This window comes from Eptesicus fuscus, chromosome 20 (genome assembly GCF_027574615.1).
Source record: "Eptesicus fuscus isolate TK198812 chromosome 20, DD_ASM_mEF_20220401, whole genome shotgun sequence".
Classification (NCBI taxonomy): Eukaryota; Metazoa; Chordata; class Mammalia; order Chiroptera; family Vespertilionidae; genus Eptesicus; species Eptesicus fuscus.
This window is the reverse complement of record NC_072492.1, coordinates 22,484,253-22,506,370: the sequence shown is the minus strand read 5'-3', so window position 1 is coordinate 22,506,370 and position 22,118 is coordinate 22,484,253. Positions and strand designations below refer to the sequence as shown.

Here is a 22,118-nt window from a genome sequence, read left to right as displayed (position 1 = left end):
TGGTTGCGGGCACGTCCCCAGGTGGGGGGTGTGCAGGAGGCAGCTGGTCAATGTTTCTCTCTCATCGATGTTTCTAGCTCTCTATCCCTCTCCCTTCCTCTCTGTGAAAAATCAATAAATAAATATATATATATTTTTAAAATATATATATATATTTTATTGATTTCAGAGGAAAGGAGAAGAGGGAGAGAGAAACATCAGTGTTGAGAATCATTGATTGGCTGTCTCCTGCACGCCCCACACTGGGGATCCCCAGGTATGTTCCCTGACCTAGAATCGTGACCTCCTGGTTCAAAGGTCGATGCTCAGCCACCAGCCACACCGGCTGCGGGGCCAGGAAACCGCTCCAGGTAACCAATCACGGCCACGTGGAAGGGTTTTCTTGGGGGGGCCTCCCAGCACCTCGTTTCCCTCGTCACCGCGCTGAGCACCCTGCGGCTCGCTCATCTGTCACCAAGCTGTGACTGCGACTTCTTTGACTCAACATTTAAGTAAGCAAATGTCCAACACTTACTACAGAAAGGATTCATCCGGGCAATGAAAACAGAATTGAAAACTGGGCGCTGTCTCAATGAACCTTTATTGGTAGTCTGCCTTTAATGACGCTGGTAATGTCTTCAGTCCCTCCCCTCAGATTTCCCCTCCAATTCGCGAGTTTCTCGGCATACTTAGGTAGCCGGCTCCTTGACAAAGAAACCCGAAGGGATCAACAAGCACAGCGAGCGACCGCGGGAGGCCACTGAGACAGACAAGATGGCGGCCGCCTCTCAGGCTGCGAGTCCCCACCCACTCAGGGCGGAGGGCTGCGTCACGTGACCCGCCCCTGCGTGGCACCGCCTCCGGCCGCAGTGCCTGACGGGAGGCAGAGCAGCGAGCGAGGCCGTCGGCCATTTTGTGTCTGTTTCCTGTGGGACGCGGTGGTGGCCGTTGGGTCTGAAGAGGGAGCGACTTTCGCCTCGTTTTTTCCTGCTTATTTTCTCCTCCCTTTTTACTTTATCGGTGGAGCGCAGTTATGGGTCGTAAGAAGAAGAAGCAGCTGAAGCCGTGGTGCTGGTATCCTTTGTCAGTTTGAAGGCGCGGCCGCGCTGCGGCGCCGGTGGTTGGTGACGGGGACTGGGAGGCCTGGCTTTGGCCTATGGCGGCGAGTGTCTGGGATCTAGGCCTGGGGGTGGGTAACTTGGCGGCTGGAGTCAGATTTGCGAAGTCTTCTAGGAAAATGGGGTCTCTAGGGTGAGAGGCTCTGCCAGTTGTGGGGCGTTGGGCTCGGTGACTCAGGAGATTCCAGGTTTGGTGCGAGCGTTGACCCGCTGGGAGGCGGCTAGGACCCCTCCGTCAAGGACAGTGTCCCCTAAGGACTATCCGGCTGTACCCCGTGGTTTGGGTGACGATTCAACAAAGGGATTTTCTTCACGTAAAATGCTCTGGTTGACGCTATGGCTGATTAGGGGAAAGCTTCCGGAGCAGCCAGCCACTTTTTTCCGTGTTTTTATTTTTATAAAGAATGGAGATGGTTTAGTCAACTCGGATTTCAAATCTCCTCCCCCCCCCCTTTTTTTTTTTCTTTGCGCGCGGGGTGTGTGTGTGGCGGGGGAAGAACTAGCTTCCGCGTCTCACTAACTGGCGCTTTAGTCTTCAAGAAGCGTTCTCTTTCAGGGTGGAGATTTTTGTATCTAGCTAGCTAGCTTTGTAGGGCCAAGAAAAAAAAAAGCCTCTTATGCCTAAAAACTGTTACAGAACTGCATTTATTTATATAATAGTTGAACGGTCACGGATTTTGTAATGTTCTTTTAGGGAAATCTTACTACTATTGAGGTAATTCTGCTTTCTGGATGTAACATATTGAGTTTAAATACGTTCCTTGGCAACGTAAGTTCATAGGGAATGGCAAAAAAATTTATAGGTTGTGTCATTCACTATGAACTTATTTTTAGAGTCTAAAAGAAACTTAAATTCTAAACAGGTAAATCTTTATTTTTCGATTATTTTTAATTATCTAATGAATGAATTCTATTTCTAAATCTGTCATGACATAAAGTTGGGGATTTTTTTCTTAACATTGAACCCCTCTAATCCACAATATGCATTTGTAAATGTTGAAATCGTGAACAAAAGAAGAGTTCATTTCACATAAATCTCTGTTAAACACAAAAATTAAAAAAAAAAATCTATGTTAAAATGTGTTTAGGGGTGTTGAAGAGAGTATGGGCTTTCAGGAAATTCCATGGCAAGTTAATCCCTAATTGTATAATAAATATCAAAAGCAAAGTTTCTGTAAAGCGCCTTTTTGCTTTTAGCTGTTTCTATATTTTAATGTTATTGCTATTTGCTTATCATAGGGCAGGGTTTTTTTAATAGGCAGTGTCATTGTGTTATTTTTGTGCCTTAACAGTCTTGATCAGGTACTGTAATAGAGATTTTGATGATGAGAAGATCCTTATACAGCACCAAAAAGCAAAACATTTTAAGTGCCATATATGTCATAAGAAGTTGTACACAGGACCTGGCTTGGCTATACATTGCATGCAGGTAAGGATTTTACTCCTGTATTTAATTTTTACTTCCTTCTGATATGGAAACAACATTGGGGGGAAATTATGAATGTTTATTTCTTTGACAATTGTAGGATATTTTTGTTGTTTATTGCAAAAGATCAGATTAAATGACCAATCAGCTTAAGAAAACACACCTGTGTTGTTGTTTTTAATTGATTTGGGGAGAGGAATGGAGAAGAGGAGAGAGATAGAAATATCAATGATGAGAGAGAATCACTGTTTGACTGCCTCCTGCACTCCCACACTGGGGATTGAGCTTGCAACCTGGGCATGTGCCCTGACTGGGAATCGAACCCAGGACTGACACTCTTCCACTGAGCCAAACCAGTGAGGGCAGCACACCTGTTCTTTAGCCATCAAAAAGAGAAACGATTTATGTTTAGAGTTTGATAGGTATACTAGAGGCCTGGTGCACGAAAATTTGTGCACTTGGGTGTGTCCCCCTCAGCCCAGCCTGCTTCCTCTCTCAGTCCAGGAGCCCTTGGGGGATGTCCACCTGCTGGCTTGGGCCATTAGTTGGGCATCTTTAGCGCTGCCACAGAGACGGGAGAGGCTCCTGCCACTACCGCTGTGCTGGCCAGCCAGCCATGAGCCAGCTTCTGGCTGAGCAGTGTTCCCCCCTGTGGAAGCGCACTGACCACCAGAGGGCAGCTCCTGCATTGAGCGTCTGCCCCCTGGTGGTCAGTGTGCATAATAGCGATCGATTGTTCCACTGTTAGGGTCAATTTGCATATTATTTTATTATATAGTATTATATAAGACTAGAGGCCTGATGCACGAAATTCGTGCAAGCGGCTCGGCCCTCGCATCCCCGGTTTCATCCGGACTGTGGTTCAGCTGTTCGGTCTAATTAGCATATTAGGTCTTTATTGTATAGGATAGGATATTTTTAAATTTAAATTATCTTTTTTTTAAGGATATATTTATTGATTTCAGAGAGGATGGGTGAGAGAGAGAGAGAGAGAGAGAGAGAGAGAGAGAAAGAAACATCAGTGATGAGAATCATTGATCGGCTACCTCCAGCATGTCCCCTACTGGGGATTGAGCCTGCAACCCAGGCATGTGCTCCTGGCCAGAATAGAATCTGGGACCCTTCAGTCCGCAGGCCAATGCTCTATCCACTGAGCCAAACAAGCTAGGACTTAAATTATCTTTCATTCTAAGTTTAGATTGGTGACAGGTTGAGATCACAAGATATATCTCCTCAGCACTTGATTTAAAAAAGCAGGGATCAATGATTTAAATTTGTGGGCAGTCTCACCAGTTCTCATCCCGTAAGAATTAGTACATAATTAGCTGCCATTACTCACTGCCATTGAAGGATTTGTTATAATCTGTTGCCTGGGGCCAGGTTTATATTAAGAATTTATTCCCGGATCTCTTTTGGAGTGGTATTATTACATTTAATAGTTTCTTGGTTTCTTGAGTCTTTTTACTGCTAGGTAAGGAGAGCTTTGTAATTTTTAAAGAGCTCATGAATACCATTATGTGTTATTCTACTTTTGCCAATTTTAGAGCTGCCTGAATTTTTGACTAATTGGACCTTAGAAAGTTCTTAGATGAGCAAATCTGTATTGGAAAATACTGTTCATAGAAAGCAGGGAGGTAAATTAAAACAAGATGTTGCTCTCCTGAGTCGGGGGAAAAAAACAAAGTTTATATAGCTCCTCTTCACTCTAGTTACATCACCACAACAATTTAACATGTATTCAGAAATATTTGAGAACCTACTATATACTTAGACAGTCACTAAGTCCATTGTAGCTATTCAAAAGAAAATTAAAATTCCTCAATCTGCCCTGGCCGGTTAGAGCATCGGCCCACAGACTGAAGGGTCGAGGGTTCGATTTCCGGTCACGGTTGCAGGTTCAATCCCCAGTGTTCTTGGCAGGAGTACACCAATTAATGTGTGTCATGTTTCTCTCCCACCCTTTCTAAAAATCAATGGAAAAAATATCCTCACCCCTTAGGTGAGGGTTAAAAAAAAAATTCCTGCCGAGGCCGGTTTGGCTCAGTGGATAGAGCGTCGGCCTGCGGACTGAAGGGTCCCGGGTTCGATTCCGGTCAAGGGCATGTACCTTGGTTGCGGGCACATCCCCAGTGGGAGGCGTGCAGGAGGCAGCTGATGGATGTTTCTCTCTCATCGATGTTTCTAACTCCCTATCCCTCTCTCTTCCTCTCTGTAAAAAATAAATAAAATATATTAAAAAAAAAAAATTCCTGTTGCATTATAGCCTTTTTTTTTTTTTTAAGAGAAGGAGAAACATTGATCTGTTGTCTCCATACACACCCTGACCTGGTGCATGGAATGATGCTCTTATCAACTGAACCACACTGGCCAGGGCTGGTACACCTTTTTAAAGGATCATTTTGGCTGCAAGGTTGAGAATAGACTACACAGTACAGTGAGGCCACTTAGGAGACAAGGGTATTCTAGATGAAAGATGATGGTGACAGAGCCAGAATTTGCTGATGGATTAGGTGTGGAATATGAGAGAATGAAGAGTGAAGGATGATCTGAAGGTTTTTGACTTGAGCAATGTGAAAAATGACGCTACCACATACTAAGATTGGAAAGCTGCAGGAAGAGTAGGCTTAGGGATAAAGATACCAAGATTTTTTTAAAATAAACTTTTACTGATTTCAGAGAAGGGGAGAGAAAGATAGAAACATCAATGATGAGAGAGAATCATCCACCTGGGCATGTGCCCTTTGACTGGAATCAAACCTGGGACCCTTCAGTCTGCAGGCCCACGCTCTATCCACTGAGCCAAACCAGCTAGGACTTTAACCTTTCGCACTCAGATGTCGAATGTGACGACACGGTTAGCATTAGAATAAAGGAATTGAGAAAAAAAAGCAAGCGAGTGCAAAGGGTTAATGTGTTTTTATTGATTTTAGAGGAAAGGAGGAGGAGAGAAACTGCAACGTTTGGGAAAAGATTGGCTGCCTCCTGCACACCCCCTACTGGGGATTGAGCCTGAAACCTGGGCATGTGCCCTAACTGGGAATAAAACCAGCAACCTCTCAGTGCATGGGATGATATTTACCAACTGAGCCACTGGAGTGGCCAGGGCCCAAGATTGTTTTTATGTTAATTTTGAATGTGGGCATTTTAGTTTTGAAAAGATCCATTGACTATTCAGGTAGAGATGTCATGTAAGCAGTTGAATCTACAAGTCGAGTTCAGAGGGGTTGGAGGTGGAAATAGAAATTTGGAAGGATACAGTATAAGGATGGCTATTTGAAGCCATATCTTTTCTTCTTAGGGAATCCTATATAATAAAAGCATAATATGCAAATCGACCAAACTGCAGAACGACCAGTTGGCAGGAGGCAGGGCCGCCGAGCAGGCGTAGCCAGGCCAGCCAAGGCTTGTGCCAGTGGGTAGAGGGAGGGGATGGTGGTGGGGTGGGAGGGAGGTAGCAGCTACCAGTGGCTGTGGAGGGGCAATGGGTAGGGGTGGGGCCTAAGCCATCAGTATGACATCCCCTGAGGGCTCCCGGACTGTGAAAGGGTGCAGGCCGGGCTGAGGGGACAAACCCCTGCACCCCTCGAGTGCACGAATTTTGAATTTTCATGTACCGGGCCTCTAGTAGAATATAGATAGAAAAATGCAAGGACTCCATGTTGGGCCACTCCCAGCCTTTAGAGGTCAGAAGTTTTAGAGAAGTCATTCAAGGAGAGTGAAAGGGTAGGAACACCAAGACAGTAAGTACTCTAGAAGCTTAATGAAAGTGTTTTCAAAGAGTGAGTTAATTTGACTATGTCAAATGCTGGTGGTAAGCCAAGTAAGAACAGGACTAAGATTGGATTGATCAGAGTGGAAAGTCATTGTTCCACTTTCCGAGAGTGATTTCCTAGAATGATTTCAAAAGAAAATGAGGTCTGAAGTCATACTACCCTGAATGCCCCGGATCTCTTAAGCTAATCAGGGTCGGGCCTGGTTAGTACTTGGATGGGAGGCTGCCTGGGAATACTGGGTGCTGTAGGCTAAAAAAAGAGAGAAAATGAGAGCTGCCATCTTGCGTCCTAGAGGGTGTGCACTTACTCTCAGCTGGTCTGCTCAAGACCTAAGCATCTACCCTAGTCTCCCTTGTAGTCCCATTTCCTCTCCAACAAGATCAAAGAAACTATCATGAACCAGGAAAAACTGGCCAAACTGCAGGCACAAGGTGTGCAATGGTGGGGAAGGAACTGTTTGCAGAAGGCGGTTCATAGAACAGCTATAGCAAATGATAAAAAGACTTTAGTTTTCCTTAAAGAAGGTAGGGTATTGAGGAGGTGAATGTGTTCACAAACCAAGGAACAGTGATCCATTTTAACAGCCTTAAAGATCAGGCAGCGAACACTTTTCACTGTTACAGGGCATGCTGAGACAAATTGCTGACACAATGCTACCTAGCATCTTAATTCATCAGGGTGCAGACCTCCAACTAGTTTAAAGAGCTCTGCCCAGACAATCTGGATGGAAAAGCACCACTTGCTACCAGAGAAGAAGATGAAGTTTCAGATCTTGTGGAGAATTTTGATGAGGCTTCTAAGAAAGAAGCATACTGAATTGAGTCAATTTCTGAAAAAGATTAAACTATTGAAGTTACTCTGAAGCTACTGTTTTATATTATGACTGCTTTTTCAAATTTTATTCATGGATGTGTTAAAATCTACAGCTCTTTTCAGTTTTTGCTTATATATACAAATTGTTCTTTGCCTAGTTTACAAAAAGAAGAAAATGGGAAAGTAGAGGCATTCTTTCAAGGAGTTGTACTATAGAGAAGAAGAGATAAAATGGCGGGGAAGCTGGAAGGAGATTAGTTGAGAAATTATTAGTAGTATCTTTGACTAAGTGATTCTGTTTATATATAGTCTTACTGTAATTTCAGAGCAACCGTGAGATGAGTATGTCAGTTAAATCAGATGTCCTCTAATTTTATTATTTATTTATTTTTAAAATATATTTTATTGATTTTTTACAGAGAGGAAGAGAGGGATAGAGAGTTAGAAACATCGATGAGAGAGAAACATCGATCAGCTGCCTCTTGCACTCCCCCTACTGGGGATGTGCCCGCAACCAAGGTACATGCCCTTGACTGGAATCGAACCCGGGACCCTTGAGTCCGCAGGCCGACGCTCTATCCACTGAGCCAAACTGGTTTCGGCAAGACGTCCTCTAATTTTATAGAAGATAAACCTAGGACATTAGTAATTTAGAAGGCTTATGTCACTCTTGATCCTATCTTTTCAACCGAGACCATACTCACTTATACTAAGCAAGATTCTAAGTAAATCGTGTTATTTTTCTCTTCCAACACCTTTTAATTAGTATATTTATTCTTGCCCTTACCACTTAGAAATGTAGTGAAACTAGTTAATGTGCTTGGGGATGTAATTGCATTTCTTTCTTTTTGTTAATATATATTTTTTTATTTCAGAGAGGAAGGGAGAGGTAGAGAGCTATAGAAACTTCAGTGATGAGAGACTCATTGATCTGCCTCCTGCACGCCCCCTAGCCCCCTACTGGGGATCAAGCTCACAACCTCGGCATGTGCCCTTGACCAGAATCGAACCTGCTCCCCAGGCTGACATTCTATCCACTGAGCCAAACCAGCTAGGGTTAGACCCAGTCACTCCTAACCAACATACTAAATGGTCTCTTAAGTAATTTGAAATTACTCTCTGAAATACTTTTATGAGATACTTTTACCTATCTGATGGAGGATTTTGTTTGTTTTTTTAATGTTAGGTGCATAAAGAGACCATAGATGCTGTACCAAATGCAATACCTGGGAGAACAGACATAGAGTTGGAAATATATGGTATGGAAGGTATTCCAGAAAAAGACATGGATGAAAGAAGACGACTTCTTGAACAGAAAACACAGGGTAAATATTAAAGTATACTTTTTCTTAAAATAGCTTCACTAGTGAGAGTATTGCTACTTTAAAGTATAAATTTAATGGTAGCTATTAGATTTATTCAGAATTCCAATTTGAGTTATATTATTCTTTGTCTTATGTTTGAAGTTGTGTATTGATTTTTATATGTATTATCTTCCTATAATAAAAGGATAATATGCAAATTGTCCCTTTGACCAGGGGGCGGAGCGGCCGGCCAACCACCCTGTGCTGCACCCCCTCCCCCCACTGGCCCAGCCTGATTGGCCCCACCTGTGCATGAATTTGTGCTCCAGGCCTCTAGTCTATAATAATAAAAACATAATATGCTAATTAGATCGGACATCCTTCCAGACGAAGCTGGGTGCCTGCCTGCAGCTGGGGGAAGGAAGGCCTACTCTTGCACGAATTTCGTGCATTGGGCCTCTAGTATATATATATAAGTAAATAATACTGTTTGGATCATTTCAAATATTTTATTCTAAACTGAATTCCAAGTGGAATCAACAAGTGCTGAGGCCTTTGAAAATAAAGGTAGTTTGTATTTGTTTTTAATTGATTTGAGAGCAAGAGAGACATTGATTTTGTTGTTCCACTTATGCATTCACTGGTTGATTTTTTTATGTGCCCTGACCAGGGATTGAACCCCCAACCTTGGCTTTTGGGATGGTGCTCTAACCATCTGAGATCCCTGGCCTTGGCAAAGGTAGCTTGTTTTGATTTATGTAACCACTAATTGTATATATTTTTAAAAAATTTGACTTTGAAGCCACATACTATCCAGTTGATAGCTGTTATTAATCATCGAACTTTTAGTTTTGAAAAGTATTGCAGAGAGGTCAGGCCTCTTGACTGTAGTTTACCATTTTGGGTGGAATAGAAAGCTGTTTTTTTAAAAATTAAACTGACTTAGAATTATTTTTACCTGTCATAGAATGGGTAGTTGCTTAATATAAGTTGAAAACACATTTGAAGAGTAAAGAATAATATTAACTGAAATATTTTTGGAAGAATAATTTTATGAGCTAGTTACACTGAAATAATTTTTTTAAATGTTGAATGTCTTAAACTTGTTTTGGTTCCCCGTCCCCCCTTCTCTATGGGAAAATTAATTAAAACTTTCCTAACAGAGAGTCAAAAAAAGAAGCAGCAAGATGATTCTGATGAATATGATGATGACGATTCTGCAGCTTCAACTTCATTTCAACCACAGCCTGTTCAACCCCAACAAGGCTATATACCCCCAATGGCACAGCCAGGACTACCACCAGTTCCAGGAGCACCAGGAATGCCTCCAGGTAACATATAGGGTTTCTTACAATTTAACATTCTTAGGGTATTATTGATACAGTGTTACAAGTATTATATTCTTCATCATAACCCTTTAACATTAATTTGATTTGTTGTTGTTGAAATTGTTTATAGGCATACCTCCATTAATGCCAGGTGTTCCTCCTCTGATGCCAGGAATGCCACCAGTTATGCCAGGCATGCCACCTGGGTAAGAAAACTCTTTTTAAATGGCTTGTGGACTTGTGCCTAGTAATGATCTTTCAACTTGAGTGTTATATGAATTAAATGTGACCTTGCATTTTTTCCTTCTAAAAGGTATGGGCTCTATAAATATTAAAATTGTGTAATAACTGGATCTACCAATAAATTTGAGGAATATAAATCTGTCTCTGATGAGAATAGATTTTTGTGTTTTAGGATGTATATAGGCAGCCATCTGCTTCAATTGCATCTGGTGTAATTAAAGTAGTTGGCTGTAGAGTTGAGTTTCTGAGATTCAGAACTGTCCATGACACTATTGGTTGTGACAAACAAATTCTGTAAATGATTTAAGTATTTGTCAAATCATCAAGAACTAAAAATAAATATGAGGTGCTTGTGCCCATCACTTTTACTTAAATGTTGTTGGATGTGACAGGTAAACAATACACTTTCCCACTGTATTTTGAAAATCACAGTTAGATTTTGATTTTGTCATACATTTTCACAGATTGCATCATCAGAGAAAATACACCCAGTCATTTTGCGGTGAAAACATGTAAGCATCTCATTCATGATGTAATTCAGGAGGTATAATCATAATGTCATTTTCTTGTGTGTTTAATGGGATCTATTCAATTGACTTCGGAAATTTTCTAACCTTCCTCACTAAAACTTCTTACAACTTGCAAACTGGTTGACACAAGTCTCTGAAAGGAGGGATATAAAACATCTTTGAGGAAATAGTAATAAATCCGTATATAAAATAAATATTTTCTAAGCATGTAGCTATTTTCTCCTAACTGCTAAAAGTAATGGGATTTAGTAAAAAGGGTTGGTATTTAAGAAAAAAAATATATAATCTTTTACCAAATTATATGCTTTATTTTTATAGGAGGTAATCAAACTTATTCTAAGGAACTCAATATATAGAAGTTAATCTTCTGGTAAAAGTCCTAAATCAAGAATTTACAAACTTAAATTTTTTTAAGTGCACTGGACATTGGTATTTGAAGATGAGCTCTTTTAGGGGAAGAGAAAAAAAAATAGAGGTTTTTAAGTCATGTTATAGTGATAGGTAGCCAATCTAAGTAAAAATTAGGCAATCTGAGTTTACTTTTGACTCTTTAATATTGGTGATAGTTTTTCTGTGCCCTCCAAAAAAATTTTATCCCCACAGTGTACATTCAATATTTTCCTTTTGAAAAATCTGTTGACTCTAAAATAGAAATTTCTTCTTTTTTATTTATATTCTGTGTGGATATTTTTCAAGTGAGACAAAAGGTGATTTTGCTTCCCAGTTGCACATATTTTAGATGAGGCCTCTTGTATATATCGAGAATAGCATATATTATATTATTCCTGATGACTTTAAATGTATTAAAATGATTTGTGGTTTATTTTATTTTTTTTATTTTTTTGCAAAGACTGACTTCCCTCCTCCCCCATATTACTGGTAAACCCAAGAGTTTGCTGGTTTTTAGGGGGATTATTTTGATTGGATTGTTTTTAGTGTGTTGTGTTCTTTCAGCTTGATTTCAATATTAGGGGTCAAATTCCAGTCTTACCTATTGTTTCAGGATTTAGCCAAAATATTTTCTATGGTTTATACTGTTAATTAACTTTAGATGTTTCTTGAAATTTGCTTTCTGACAGAATGATGCCAATGGGTGGAATGATGCCACCTGGACCAGGAATACCACCTCTGATGCCTGGTATGCCACCAGGTAAGAAATGTTAGACATTTCCAATCAAGGGCACATTCGCTTCCCACTCAAGGGCACATGCTTGGGTTGTGGGATCCATCCCCAGTGTTGGAGCATGCAGGAGGCAGCCGATCAATGATTCTCTTATCATTGATATTTCTATCTCTCCCCCTCGCTCTCCTTTCCTCTCTGAAATAAAAATAAAGATGTATTTTTAAAAAGTAAAATATTAAAGAATAATAACCAGTGTTCATTTGATAATCTGCAGTGAACATTTTAAGTTACGTTGAAGTTTAAAGAATGCACTAGTGATACATTTTAGGAAAAGTTGTTTAAAGGAATAACTTAGTTTTTTGGAGAATTCATGGGTATTTGACTTAATCACCTTTTTACTGTAATTTGCATTAGAGTTCAGAGAATTCTAGTTGGTGCAATTCTCTATATCAGGCGTCCTCAAACTACGGCTCGCCGGCCACATGCGGCCTGCCGAGGACATTTATCCGGCCCGCCGGGTGTTTTTGCCATTTTGGTTTTTTACTTCAAAATAAGATACGTGCAGTGTGCATAGGAATTTGTTCATAGTTTTTTTTTTTTTTTTAAAAAAAAACTAGTCCGGCCCTCCAACTGTCTGAGATACAGTGAGGACCCCTGCTCTATATGTTTAAAGAATTGGTTTGCTAAATCAGTATCAGTTAAGCTTAATTGCTGCTTTGCCCACATACAGGGTTTCTAGTGGTATCTTTCACAAAATTCTGGAGACAAGTTTGAGGCAAGATTATTTCAAGGGACAAATGCCTAAGTTCTTTGGATTTCATCGAGTTCAGAAGTCAATTGTTAGTGACTTTGTAGTATGGAAGTATTTTTAATATGGTATATTGTAACAGCAGTTTTGGGGAAATATTTTTTTCTGAACTAAATGCTTCCAACACTGAGGCCTCCTCCCAACATTTCTCCTTTACAGGTATGCCCCCCCCTGTTCCACGTCCTGGAATTCCTCCAATGACTCAAGCACAGGCTGTTTCAGCACCAGGTATTCTTAATAGACCACCTGCACCAACAGCAACAGTTCCTGCTCCACAGCCTCCAGTTACTAAGCCTCTTTTCCCCAGTGCCGGACAGGTAAGGTGAAATTCCTGAAAAGGAATGCACTTATATTTAAAGGTAAAATGTAGTCGTTTACAGAAATCTTTGAAATTGTCATAGGTCAGTTTTTGTTTATGGTTTTAGTATAATTTATTAAGCATATTAAGAAGTGGTCTTATTTTCTTTTATGTTTGCATACATTGATTTTGTTGACTCATAAAAGATTGACTGGAGCCAGAGATAGTATAGTATGTTATTTATTTATTTTTTTTGCTGTGAACTCTGGTTACTCTAGCTTTAGTTAGAAATGAAAGTTTAATTTCTGGGGACTTAAATATGTGATAATGTTTAGTGGTCCTCCTTTACCTATTGAATTATGAGTGGAATGAAAGCAAGGCCAAAGATGAAAATCCTAAGACCTTAATAAATCATTTGTTGGGCTCTTCTAGTCTACAATAGTGACAAACTACAATGCTGGACACTTGCTGAAAGGGCACCATTTAATTGCTCTTGACTTAGTCAACACTTAATTTCCTACTGATTTTATCTCCAGAACTCAGAAGTGCAAAAGGTGCTTCTGTTATATTTGGTGTGTCTATAATGATTATTACTTTTTTTCCCAGTTTCATTCAGAATTAAGCATATGTATTTAATTTAGAAAATCGGGGTGTATGTTCTTTTATTTTTCACTTTAAGGTTGTCCCTTAGATGTTTCTTTTTTAAACTTTTTTTTCCTATTTGTAGTTGCTAAATTAAAAACATTACTTTTTAAATGCTTTTGAAGCACTTAAGTTTTTGAGGTGAGTAGGTATTTTGTTTATTAAGAGATGTTAAACTTAGCAAAAAATTTTTATTGTGTCATTGATAGAGAATTGGATTAAAGTGTCACTCTTTACTCTCCATTTAAGGTGTTTTTGAAATATATCATTGCAAAACATTAGTTTAAAAAGAAACTGGTTAACTAGGTTTATTGGTATAGAATTAAATATTTTCTTGAGGCTCATACTGTCACTTTATAAATGCATTAACTGCCTGCCTCATTAAATCAGATTTGATTGCATTATATTTTGCATTTACAGATATGCAATCTATGCTAAAAAAAAAGTCTACCACATGGCTTATTTTCACCCATTTGTTTGGAGACTTTTCATTGTTTCCTTTCTTTTATGCTACAGATGGGGACACCTGTAACAAGCTCAAGTACAGCTTCATCCAATTCAGAAAGTCTGTCTGCATCTTCTAAAGCTCTGTTTCCTAGCACAGCACAAGTACGCAGGAAGTTGCAGTTTAAAGTTGTTAAAATGGCTTTATAACTTAACCCTTTGGACCCTACTTTTAAACAATTCTTTTCCCTAAAAATATACTATGTAATTTTTATTAAGTAAGATTAATGGAGTACAAATCAATCGTATTTGAAAATTGAACTCAGAAAAAAATGAACCCCAAATTTCTATGGTTCTAAAGGGTTAAAAGCATGTAAGCAGTAAATGCCTTATAGTAGCCAATGGTTAGCCTGATGCATGATTAAGCTATTTTGATTTATGCTGTTTAATCCAATGCATCACCTATCATGTAAGGAAATTTGGTTCTAAAGTTGTCCTGTCTACATGTGTTAGATGTTGGATATTACAAAAAAGTAACATTAATTACTGGTAATTTTATACTTAAAAGATCCTTCTAAACCATTTTGATCATGATAATCATCTAGCCATTGTTAATTGGGAGGACATTGTATTACTACATTACTAATACCTCTGAAGGACATTTTTAATGTGTCACGATTTATATTAATTATGCTTAGTAACTGAAATTTATCCAAGCATTTTTATTCTGTAATTTTTAACCTTTTGGGGTTTTCTTTTGTTACTTGGTATATTAATTAAACAACTAATTTAGAATAGTAAAAGTAGAACATAAGCTATCTCATTAGATAATACTATATTTCATCAACCTGGAATAAATACAAAGTTTTGTAAATGAAAGAACTTGGTTGAGGAGGTAGATGACACCTGAGAAGTTAAATATTCCGTCTTACCTTTTTGTTGTTCCAATGCTGTGTTTTAGATGTGATCGTGACGCAGCATATTTTTATATTCTTAGGTATTTCTTGATTCTTGTGGAGCATTTATCATGTTAACTTTGTTTTAATTTCATTTAGAGCTTGATCCTTTATTGAATGTTGGTGTCTTATTTTTAAGTTGGTAGTAGATATACTCAGTTTTGGATTTTGTTGATGAAAATTTGTGTTTTACAGGCTCAGGCAGCTGTCCAAGGACCTGTTGGTACAGATTTCAAGCCCTTAAGTAGTACCCCTGCAACAACTACAGAACCCCCGAAGCCTACATTCCCTGCTTATACACAGTCTACAGCTTCAACCACTAGTACAACAAATAGCACTGCAGCTAAACCAGCGGCATCAATAACAAGTAAGCCTGCTACTCTTACGACAACCAGTGCAACCAGTAAGTTGATCCATCCAGATGAGGATATCTCGTTGGTAAGTTGCTTACAGTTTTTTTACTAGCAGAGTTTGATTCAATACCTTTGTAGCAGCTTGTCCCATTTGAAAAGTGTTAATTTATAAAATGATGGTCTTATTAATCTGATTTAATGCTTACTAAGTGGTTTTTACCATTCTGATTTTTATTTTTGTTATCCTCACCTGAGGATATTTTTTCCATTGATTTTTTTAGAGACAGTGGAAGGGTGAAGGGAGAGACATGGGTGTACGTGCATGCGCGCGCGCGCGCACGCACACACACACACACACACACTGATTGGTTGCCTCCCACACATACCAGGGCTGGGGATCGAACCCGCCACCCTTCAGTGCATGGGCCGATGCTCTATCCATTGAGCCACACCAACCAGGGCCTGCCATTCTGATTTTTTTTTTTAAGCCATTTCCTTTTGCCTTTTTAAATATATTTTTATTGATTTCCTTTATTGAAGGGAGAGGGAGTGAGATAGAGACAGAGAGAAATACCAGTGATGAGAGAATCATTGCTTGGCTACCTCCTCCATGCCCCTCACTAGGGATTGAGCCCGCAACGTGGGCATATGCTAATACTGGGAATCAAACGAGGCCCTCCTGGCTCAACCACTGGGCAACACTGGCTGGGCTGTTCTGATTTTCAAAAACCACAGAGTAAAATGAATAGTGCATGTTTTGATCTTAGATGCATTTCCTCCCATCAGATTATTTCTGAAAGAAGGCAATAAGTTCTTACTCTTAAAATTCATTTTAGTTTGACATAGATTTGTAAATTAATTGAAGAAAGAGTGAAGTGTGAGGTAGAAGACCATATACTTTGAAGACCATATTATCTTCTTCACAAGACACTTTATTGCAGAAACAATTTATAAATCCTAAAGTGGTTATCTGCTTCAAATATATAAAAATAGATGTCTAGTTCTTAAAGAATCAATATTTTAAGTAGTTGAACTGGTTTGTGGGGCAAAGGTAATTGATTGGAAAATAAGAATACTTTTTAAAACTTTATAAATAAGGTCTTAGATGCTTGCCTTTATGCTTAATAAGTCTCTGTATTTAGGTGTTTAATATCGTGCTTATATTTAATTTTTAGGAAGAAAGAAGAGCACAGTTACCTAAATATCAACGTAACCTTCCTCGTCCAGGACAGGCTCCCATTGGTAATCCACCAGTTGGACCAATTGGAGCTATGATGCCACCACAGCCAGGCATCCCACAGCAACAAGGAATGAGACCCCCAATGCCGCCTCATGGTATTCCTCTTTTTATGTTTATTGTTTTTAGCGGATTTTTTGAATCTACACATAAAATAAATGTATCTGCAGAAGTTACTATCGTTAAAAGTACAATGCACGAACCAACTTAATCTATTTTTTGTATTTTAAATGTGTTTTTTAGGTCAGTATGGTGGTCATCATCAAGGCATGCCAGGTTACCTTCCTGGTGCTATGCCACCATATGGGCAGGGACCGCCAATGGTGCCCCCTTACCAAGGTGGGCCGCCTCGACCTCCGATGGGAATGAGACCTCCTGTAATGTCGCAAGGTGGCCGTTACTGATCTCGCTTCATCCAATCTAATAGGTTTGGAGATTAAACCTTTTCTCAACTTGTGCTGTTTATATAGCCAAGCTTCCGTCAATAAGGCTTCATTGTGACTTTAACATTATCTTCCCACATACCAGGAACTATTGGACATTTATTTTACATGGGAAAAATTATTTGGAATAATAAAGCAGGAACTTTTCCTGAAGTTGCAATTTATACTGTATGGCTTCTTTTTCATGTTTCATCTAGGTTTTTAGAAGTGAAGTATAGTAAATTTGGTTCGTTATATTGTGAAGGCGCTGGAATTTCATGAACATACCACCTTATTAAAGGCAAGTTCTGTAAGCTTACATTGCTATTTGTAAAGTTATGCCTTCACAGCATTTCAGATGCTGTTGGACTTCATGTCCCCAACCTAGCTTGGTGAGGGCTGTAACTATTTCCAAGTACCTGTACATTGGAAGTCTGAATGTGTAACAATATTTAATGTGTTTAGAGTTCCTCATGTTGCAGGGTTTACGAAATTGACCCACTAAGGTCATGTGACTTTTTCTGTACTGTTAAACTTCATTGTAATAAAATGAGAGAAAAATTTATGCCTTTTTATTCATAACCCAGCTGTGGACCACTGCCTGCAAGGTTTGTACAGATGCATGCCACATTAGATGTCCACATAATAAAATTCATAGTTGCCAATGCAGTTTTGATATATCATTGGATTCTGTCTTTGAATTATAGGTTGTTCTTAGCTGCATGTTTTCAACTGGACAATATATATAGAATTGTATGTTAGTGCTTTAGTTAACAGAAAACCTTAGATAAGTATGAGTCATTACATAATGGGTATGAAATCTTTATATTGTGTCACCTTTTTACCCCCTTGATGTCAATACTTGTTAGATGTCTTAGATATTTAAAATGTAATCCTTAATATTTCCTGCTTCCTGCTGATGATGTTTAGAGCCTAGTGCCAGACCACTCATTTCCTTCTGATTGTTTTTGAGACTGCAGCACTGCATGGACCTCAGAAGCTTTTCAGGTGCAACCTTCTAGAAGGTTGGCTGCAAGCAGTAATTACTTACTGTGCTGTTAATGGATTAGTATATATTCTAAAGTGTAAAGCTGAGAATCTATGCCTGTTAGGATGGTTAACAGGGGAATTTGGAATTTTTTATTCTATTATAGTATTTGGAGAAATATTATGTAGAGATGACTGCTATTTAGTATATTGTGTTGTAAGTCTCATAATGATAGCTCCTATTGACCATTTTTGGCATCCAGTGTTTTTATCGTTTAAGGGTAGGTTTATGCTTATTTAAATATCAGTGACCTGTACTAAGTATAATTATTAATATAAGGATCTGAAGTTGAAGTTTTCCTCAATATAAAGTTTAAAAGTTCTTAGAAAATGGTAACATTTCTTTTTAACCTTTATGTGAAGGTTATAGGTATAAGACATGTATCGCCAAGAATACATTTCATCTTTGTGCTATTAGCTGAGCTTCATATACTGTCACCCCTCCAGTGCCTGCCTACTGAAATAGTTTTGGAATTTGGCAGCACATCATTTATACTGCCAAAGAAAAACATGTGTTGAAAAATCTTTGAGGTAAAAATGACTTGAACTTTCAAAAATTATGCAAAACTTTATTTGCATTTAATGCAAAGAGAACATATTTTATGTCACTGTCTATTGCTTTTTGAGGTCTGAAGGGAGAAAATATTACTTTTAAGTAAGTAGTATAATTCTCATTAAAAGTCAACTTAGTAAAGTGTTATGCATGACACCTTTAAAACTTAAGCACACCATCTCTTGTGTTCTGTAGGTATATTGCTCAGATAATGCTCACTTGATATATTCAAAGTGTAATTTGTGCTTGCATCAAAGCATAATTAGCTTCTAGAAAATATCTTTTACCTAACTGCTTCTGGGGTCCATGGTGTGGTTAAATCATGAGTGGAACAAATTACGTTGAATTAATCTTTTTTTGACACATGCTTCCTTAATAATAAGAGTTGAATTGAAGTGAAGTTCATCTTACCTCACAAGAGACAACTTTTGGGACTTGATATTTTCAGACAGGCATTGTAATTGCCATAATTTAGGAAGTTGCAATATTAATGAGGCTGCCAGCTTTGGCTCTGCCTTGCATCCACGCTTAATCACCTTTTTTTAACAAAACAAAAATGACTTAAACATTTGTCTGGCACTAGTTTCTATTGTATAGATATTACTACTGTGTGGCAGTAACAAGATCAGCAGTTGAACAACTTTTGAGTGGCTACTGGCATTATTTGATTTGAATACTTACTATTTTAGTAATATCTCACACATTTACTATTAGGATTGGGGAAAATAATCTTAGTGTGCTTCCATTCCACTGATAAGTTACATACTGAACTTAAACTCAGCTTATTTAAACAGGTGTGTGGGGGGAGATCCCAACAAAAATAACTATGGTCTCAGAGTAGAATTATAGTGGGCAGTAGTTTTTTTTTTTTTGTTTTTGTTTTTAAGAGCTATTTTTTCCCCCTTTGCTTGCTAGATCATTGGGATCTTTTAAAAATGCATGTCTTTTAAATTAATTGGGTAATGTTTTTCTAAAATTAAAATTTTCTTCTTCCTATAGCCCTGCCATAGGACAGGCTGAGGCTGAGTCTCAGTGTTGCCCTGTTCAGTCTGAGGCAAGTGGGATTTATTTTATTCCTTATAGGGGCTTTCACAGCTTGATGGCTGTTGGATATTTATGTCCCCAAACTTGCAGCAAGTTTGGTGAAGGCCCCTACGTTTAATTAAACGTAGGATTTTTATACTCTTTTGGCAGAGAAGGCTCTATATTAATATTCACGTTTAACTGTGGTGTTAATAAAAATAAATAAGAAGCATTGGATATAAGTAATTTGTGTTATGCTATACCTAACAGCCCCAGTAAAGCTGGTATTGCAATATTGCAGTTTCATAAATTGACAAAATTTGACATTTTTGATTTGGAGGCATGAAATATTTCAAACAAATTTTCCACTTTTAATTTTTAGGGAAATCTTACTGGTTACTTTCTCTTCAAACTATTAAATTTAACCTCAAGGATAAGTTTGATTATTGAAAATGTTACTGGGTACTGAAATACACATTCTTAACCCCAACGTTATGCATTGAACATTAAGGTTGAAAGGTCATCTGGAAATGCTTGTGCTTTTTAATATTTTTCAAACCTCACCACATTAGAGCAAATGTTAATGTAGAGCCCTGGGAAAAGTGGGAAGGTGGTATGTGTGTGGTATGTATGCGTATACACTACACATTTGAGATAGTGAAAGTATGGGTATTACAGACCTGTAAGTATGGCTAGATTACTAATTTTCAGGTAGCCAAATGAAAATCGTACCATGTGGTAAAATTAGTGTATTGAACTGTGGATTCAAAACAATTATTTTGAGGTTCATTTTCAGTCTTAGTGAACAATATTTTATACAGTCTACATACATGAGAGGTATCCATGTTTGTTTCCCAACTAAAGTTTGCTTTAAGTTGGTGAGAAAAGATGTGTTTATGCCTGTATATTGTAGGGGGTAAAAAGGGAACTGGAAGAGAGGCCAAAACGCAAAGCTGGATTTTGTTTCTTCCTGTGTTTGAGTCACCATTCTATCCAGATAGCATTTTCATCTGAACAGTAACAACATATAGTACAACATTTTTTCGCAAACCTGGTATTGTGTTTCTATATGGTTTTAATTCTTGGAAGCATAAAGAAAAAATAATGCATTTAAATGAATTCCAAGTTTTCACCTGGTTAACTTTCATGCTCTTTTCTGTAACTGAATCATGGGAGAATAGATTTAAATGTTTGAATAGGAGAATTTTGTCATGGAAGTATTCCACTGAAATATTTTATTATCTACTCAATAATTATACATTTTAAGACTCCATATTTGGAGTTATTTTCTGTTGTACCACCATTTCCCAATATACTGAAATATTTTAAGAGCGAAGCTGCTTGTTCTAATAGTGGTCATTGAAATAATTATCATTCACATAGGCTTTACATACTTGTACCAGAGGTAAGAGGGGTTTTCTTAAGGGTGGCATAATTTGTTGAAGATGATACAAAATATCTAATTTAAGATTTAGTTTCTTTGATATCTCTGTAGTTCTGTGACTCAAATACGATTTTAATAATTACATAACTTTCGAGTGTTTATTACGTCCACTGGAAAAACTTGATAAATAAAAGGAAATGTTGAAGTTACCTCTTCATTGAAATAAAATATACACTTGTATTGGTTAGGAGATTCTAAAAAATTCAACATGTACCCTAAAATTTGTATAAATAGGCATGTCTTTTTTAAAAGGTGGTATTTACCTGTTTGTAATTCCAAAATGAAAACTGTTTTATCTCACTGTAACTATGGAAAAGTCTTCTAAAACGAGGGAGGGGTTCAGTTCGAAAACTATTGACTATAAAGCAGATTTTTGTAAGTAAACTTTTCCCCTATTTCTGCTTGCTATCTCATGGCTTGAATATTAGTGAAGGGTACTGCTTTTTTTTAACCCTTAGTATTTTGTCATCTGAATCGTTTTAATAAATAACCTTTTGTTTTTCTAGCATAGAAACTATTTAAGTTTTCTGTGTGGTATTTTTGCAAAATAAGCAGTTACTTTAGTGATGTATATAGTGTTGTAAACGTGATATTCACAATTTTTGTAATGTTGACTTTTCAGAACTATTAATATCTTAGCTCTAGATATATCCCCTATTATGGATTTAATTAAAAATAATACATAGGGTATAGGGAAAGGCAGGACTTTGAGCTCCCTAATCTTCAACCTTTCCAAGTGTTTTCATATTCTTGACATTTTTGGGGGGAAATAAGTTTTAAAATAATTTTAAAAAAACTAGATTTCTTTAGTAAGGCTCAGAAGATAATTGTATTTTATTAACATTGTTTTTCTCCCCTGGGCTGTATACATTCTTGCTTGCATAATTTGGCCATAAAAGAAAGAGCTTCTCATTTTACCAACTCTGGAAAAATAATAGTTTAAAACTAATAGTTTCAGATTTTTAAACCATCTTTAAATCTATTCAATTAGTATGTATCCTAAGGGGAAAATATATTTCAATAAGTAAGATATAGGAGTTACATTGAGCAGAAATTGGAGATCTGAAGGAGATTTTCTTTGAAGCCAATTTGAACTATTTCTGTTTCAAGCAAATTGGACATTATAAATTAAGACTGTTTCATGTTAGGTTCTTTAGGAGGCATGTAATCACCAGCTATATTGTTAGAATATGTTTGTGTATATGTTTTATTGATGAAATTAACTACATAGAAGATACATGTGAGTAAACTTGT

General features: G+C 37.8%; 1 protein-coding gene and 1 pseudogene across 3 annotated transcripts; both read left to right on the top strand.

The window, feature by feature from the left end:
• Positions 1-891: 891 nt before the first annotated feature.
• ZNF207 (zinc finger protein 207) lies at positions 892-21,381 on the top strand. Of its 3 annotated transcripts, XM_008147761.3 has the most exons (12): positions 892-1,053; positions 2,400-2,526; positions 8,296-8,434; positions 9,577-9,744; positions 9,872-9,947; positions 10,449-10,496; positions 11,594-11,664; positions 12,605-12,762; positions 13,902-13,994; positions 14,981-15,223; positions 16,314-16,473; positions 16,619-21,381. In XM_008147761.3, exons 1-12 carry the CDS (start codon positions 1,013-1,015, stop codon positions 16,777-16,779), a joined length of 1,485 nt encoding a protein of 494 aa, XP_008145983.1. In that variant the 5' UTR covers positions 892-1,012; the 3' UTR covers positions 16,780-21,381. The 3 variants fall into 3 exon arrangements, with proteins under 3 accessions (XP_008145983.1, XP_008145984.1, XP_008145985.1); XM_008147762.3 differs by lacking the exon at positions 10,449-10,496; XM_008147763.3 differs by lacking the exon at positions 13,902-13,994.
• On the top strand, positions 6,691-7,112 carry LOC114233810 (transcription factor BTF3-like; annotated as a pseudogene).
• Positions 21,382-22,118: the final 737 nt, after the last annotated feature.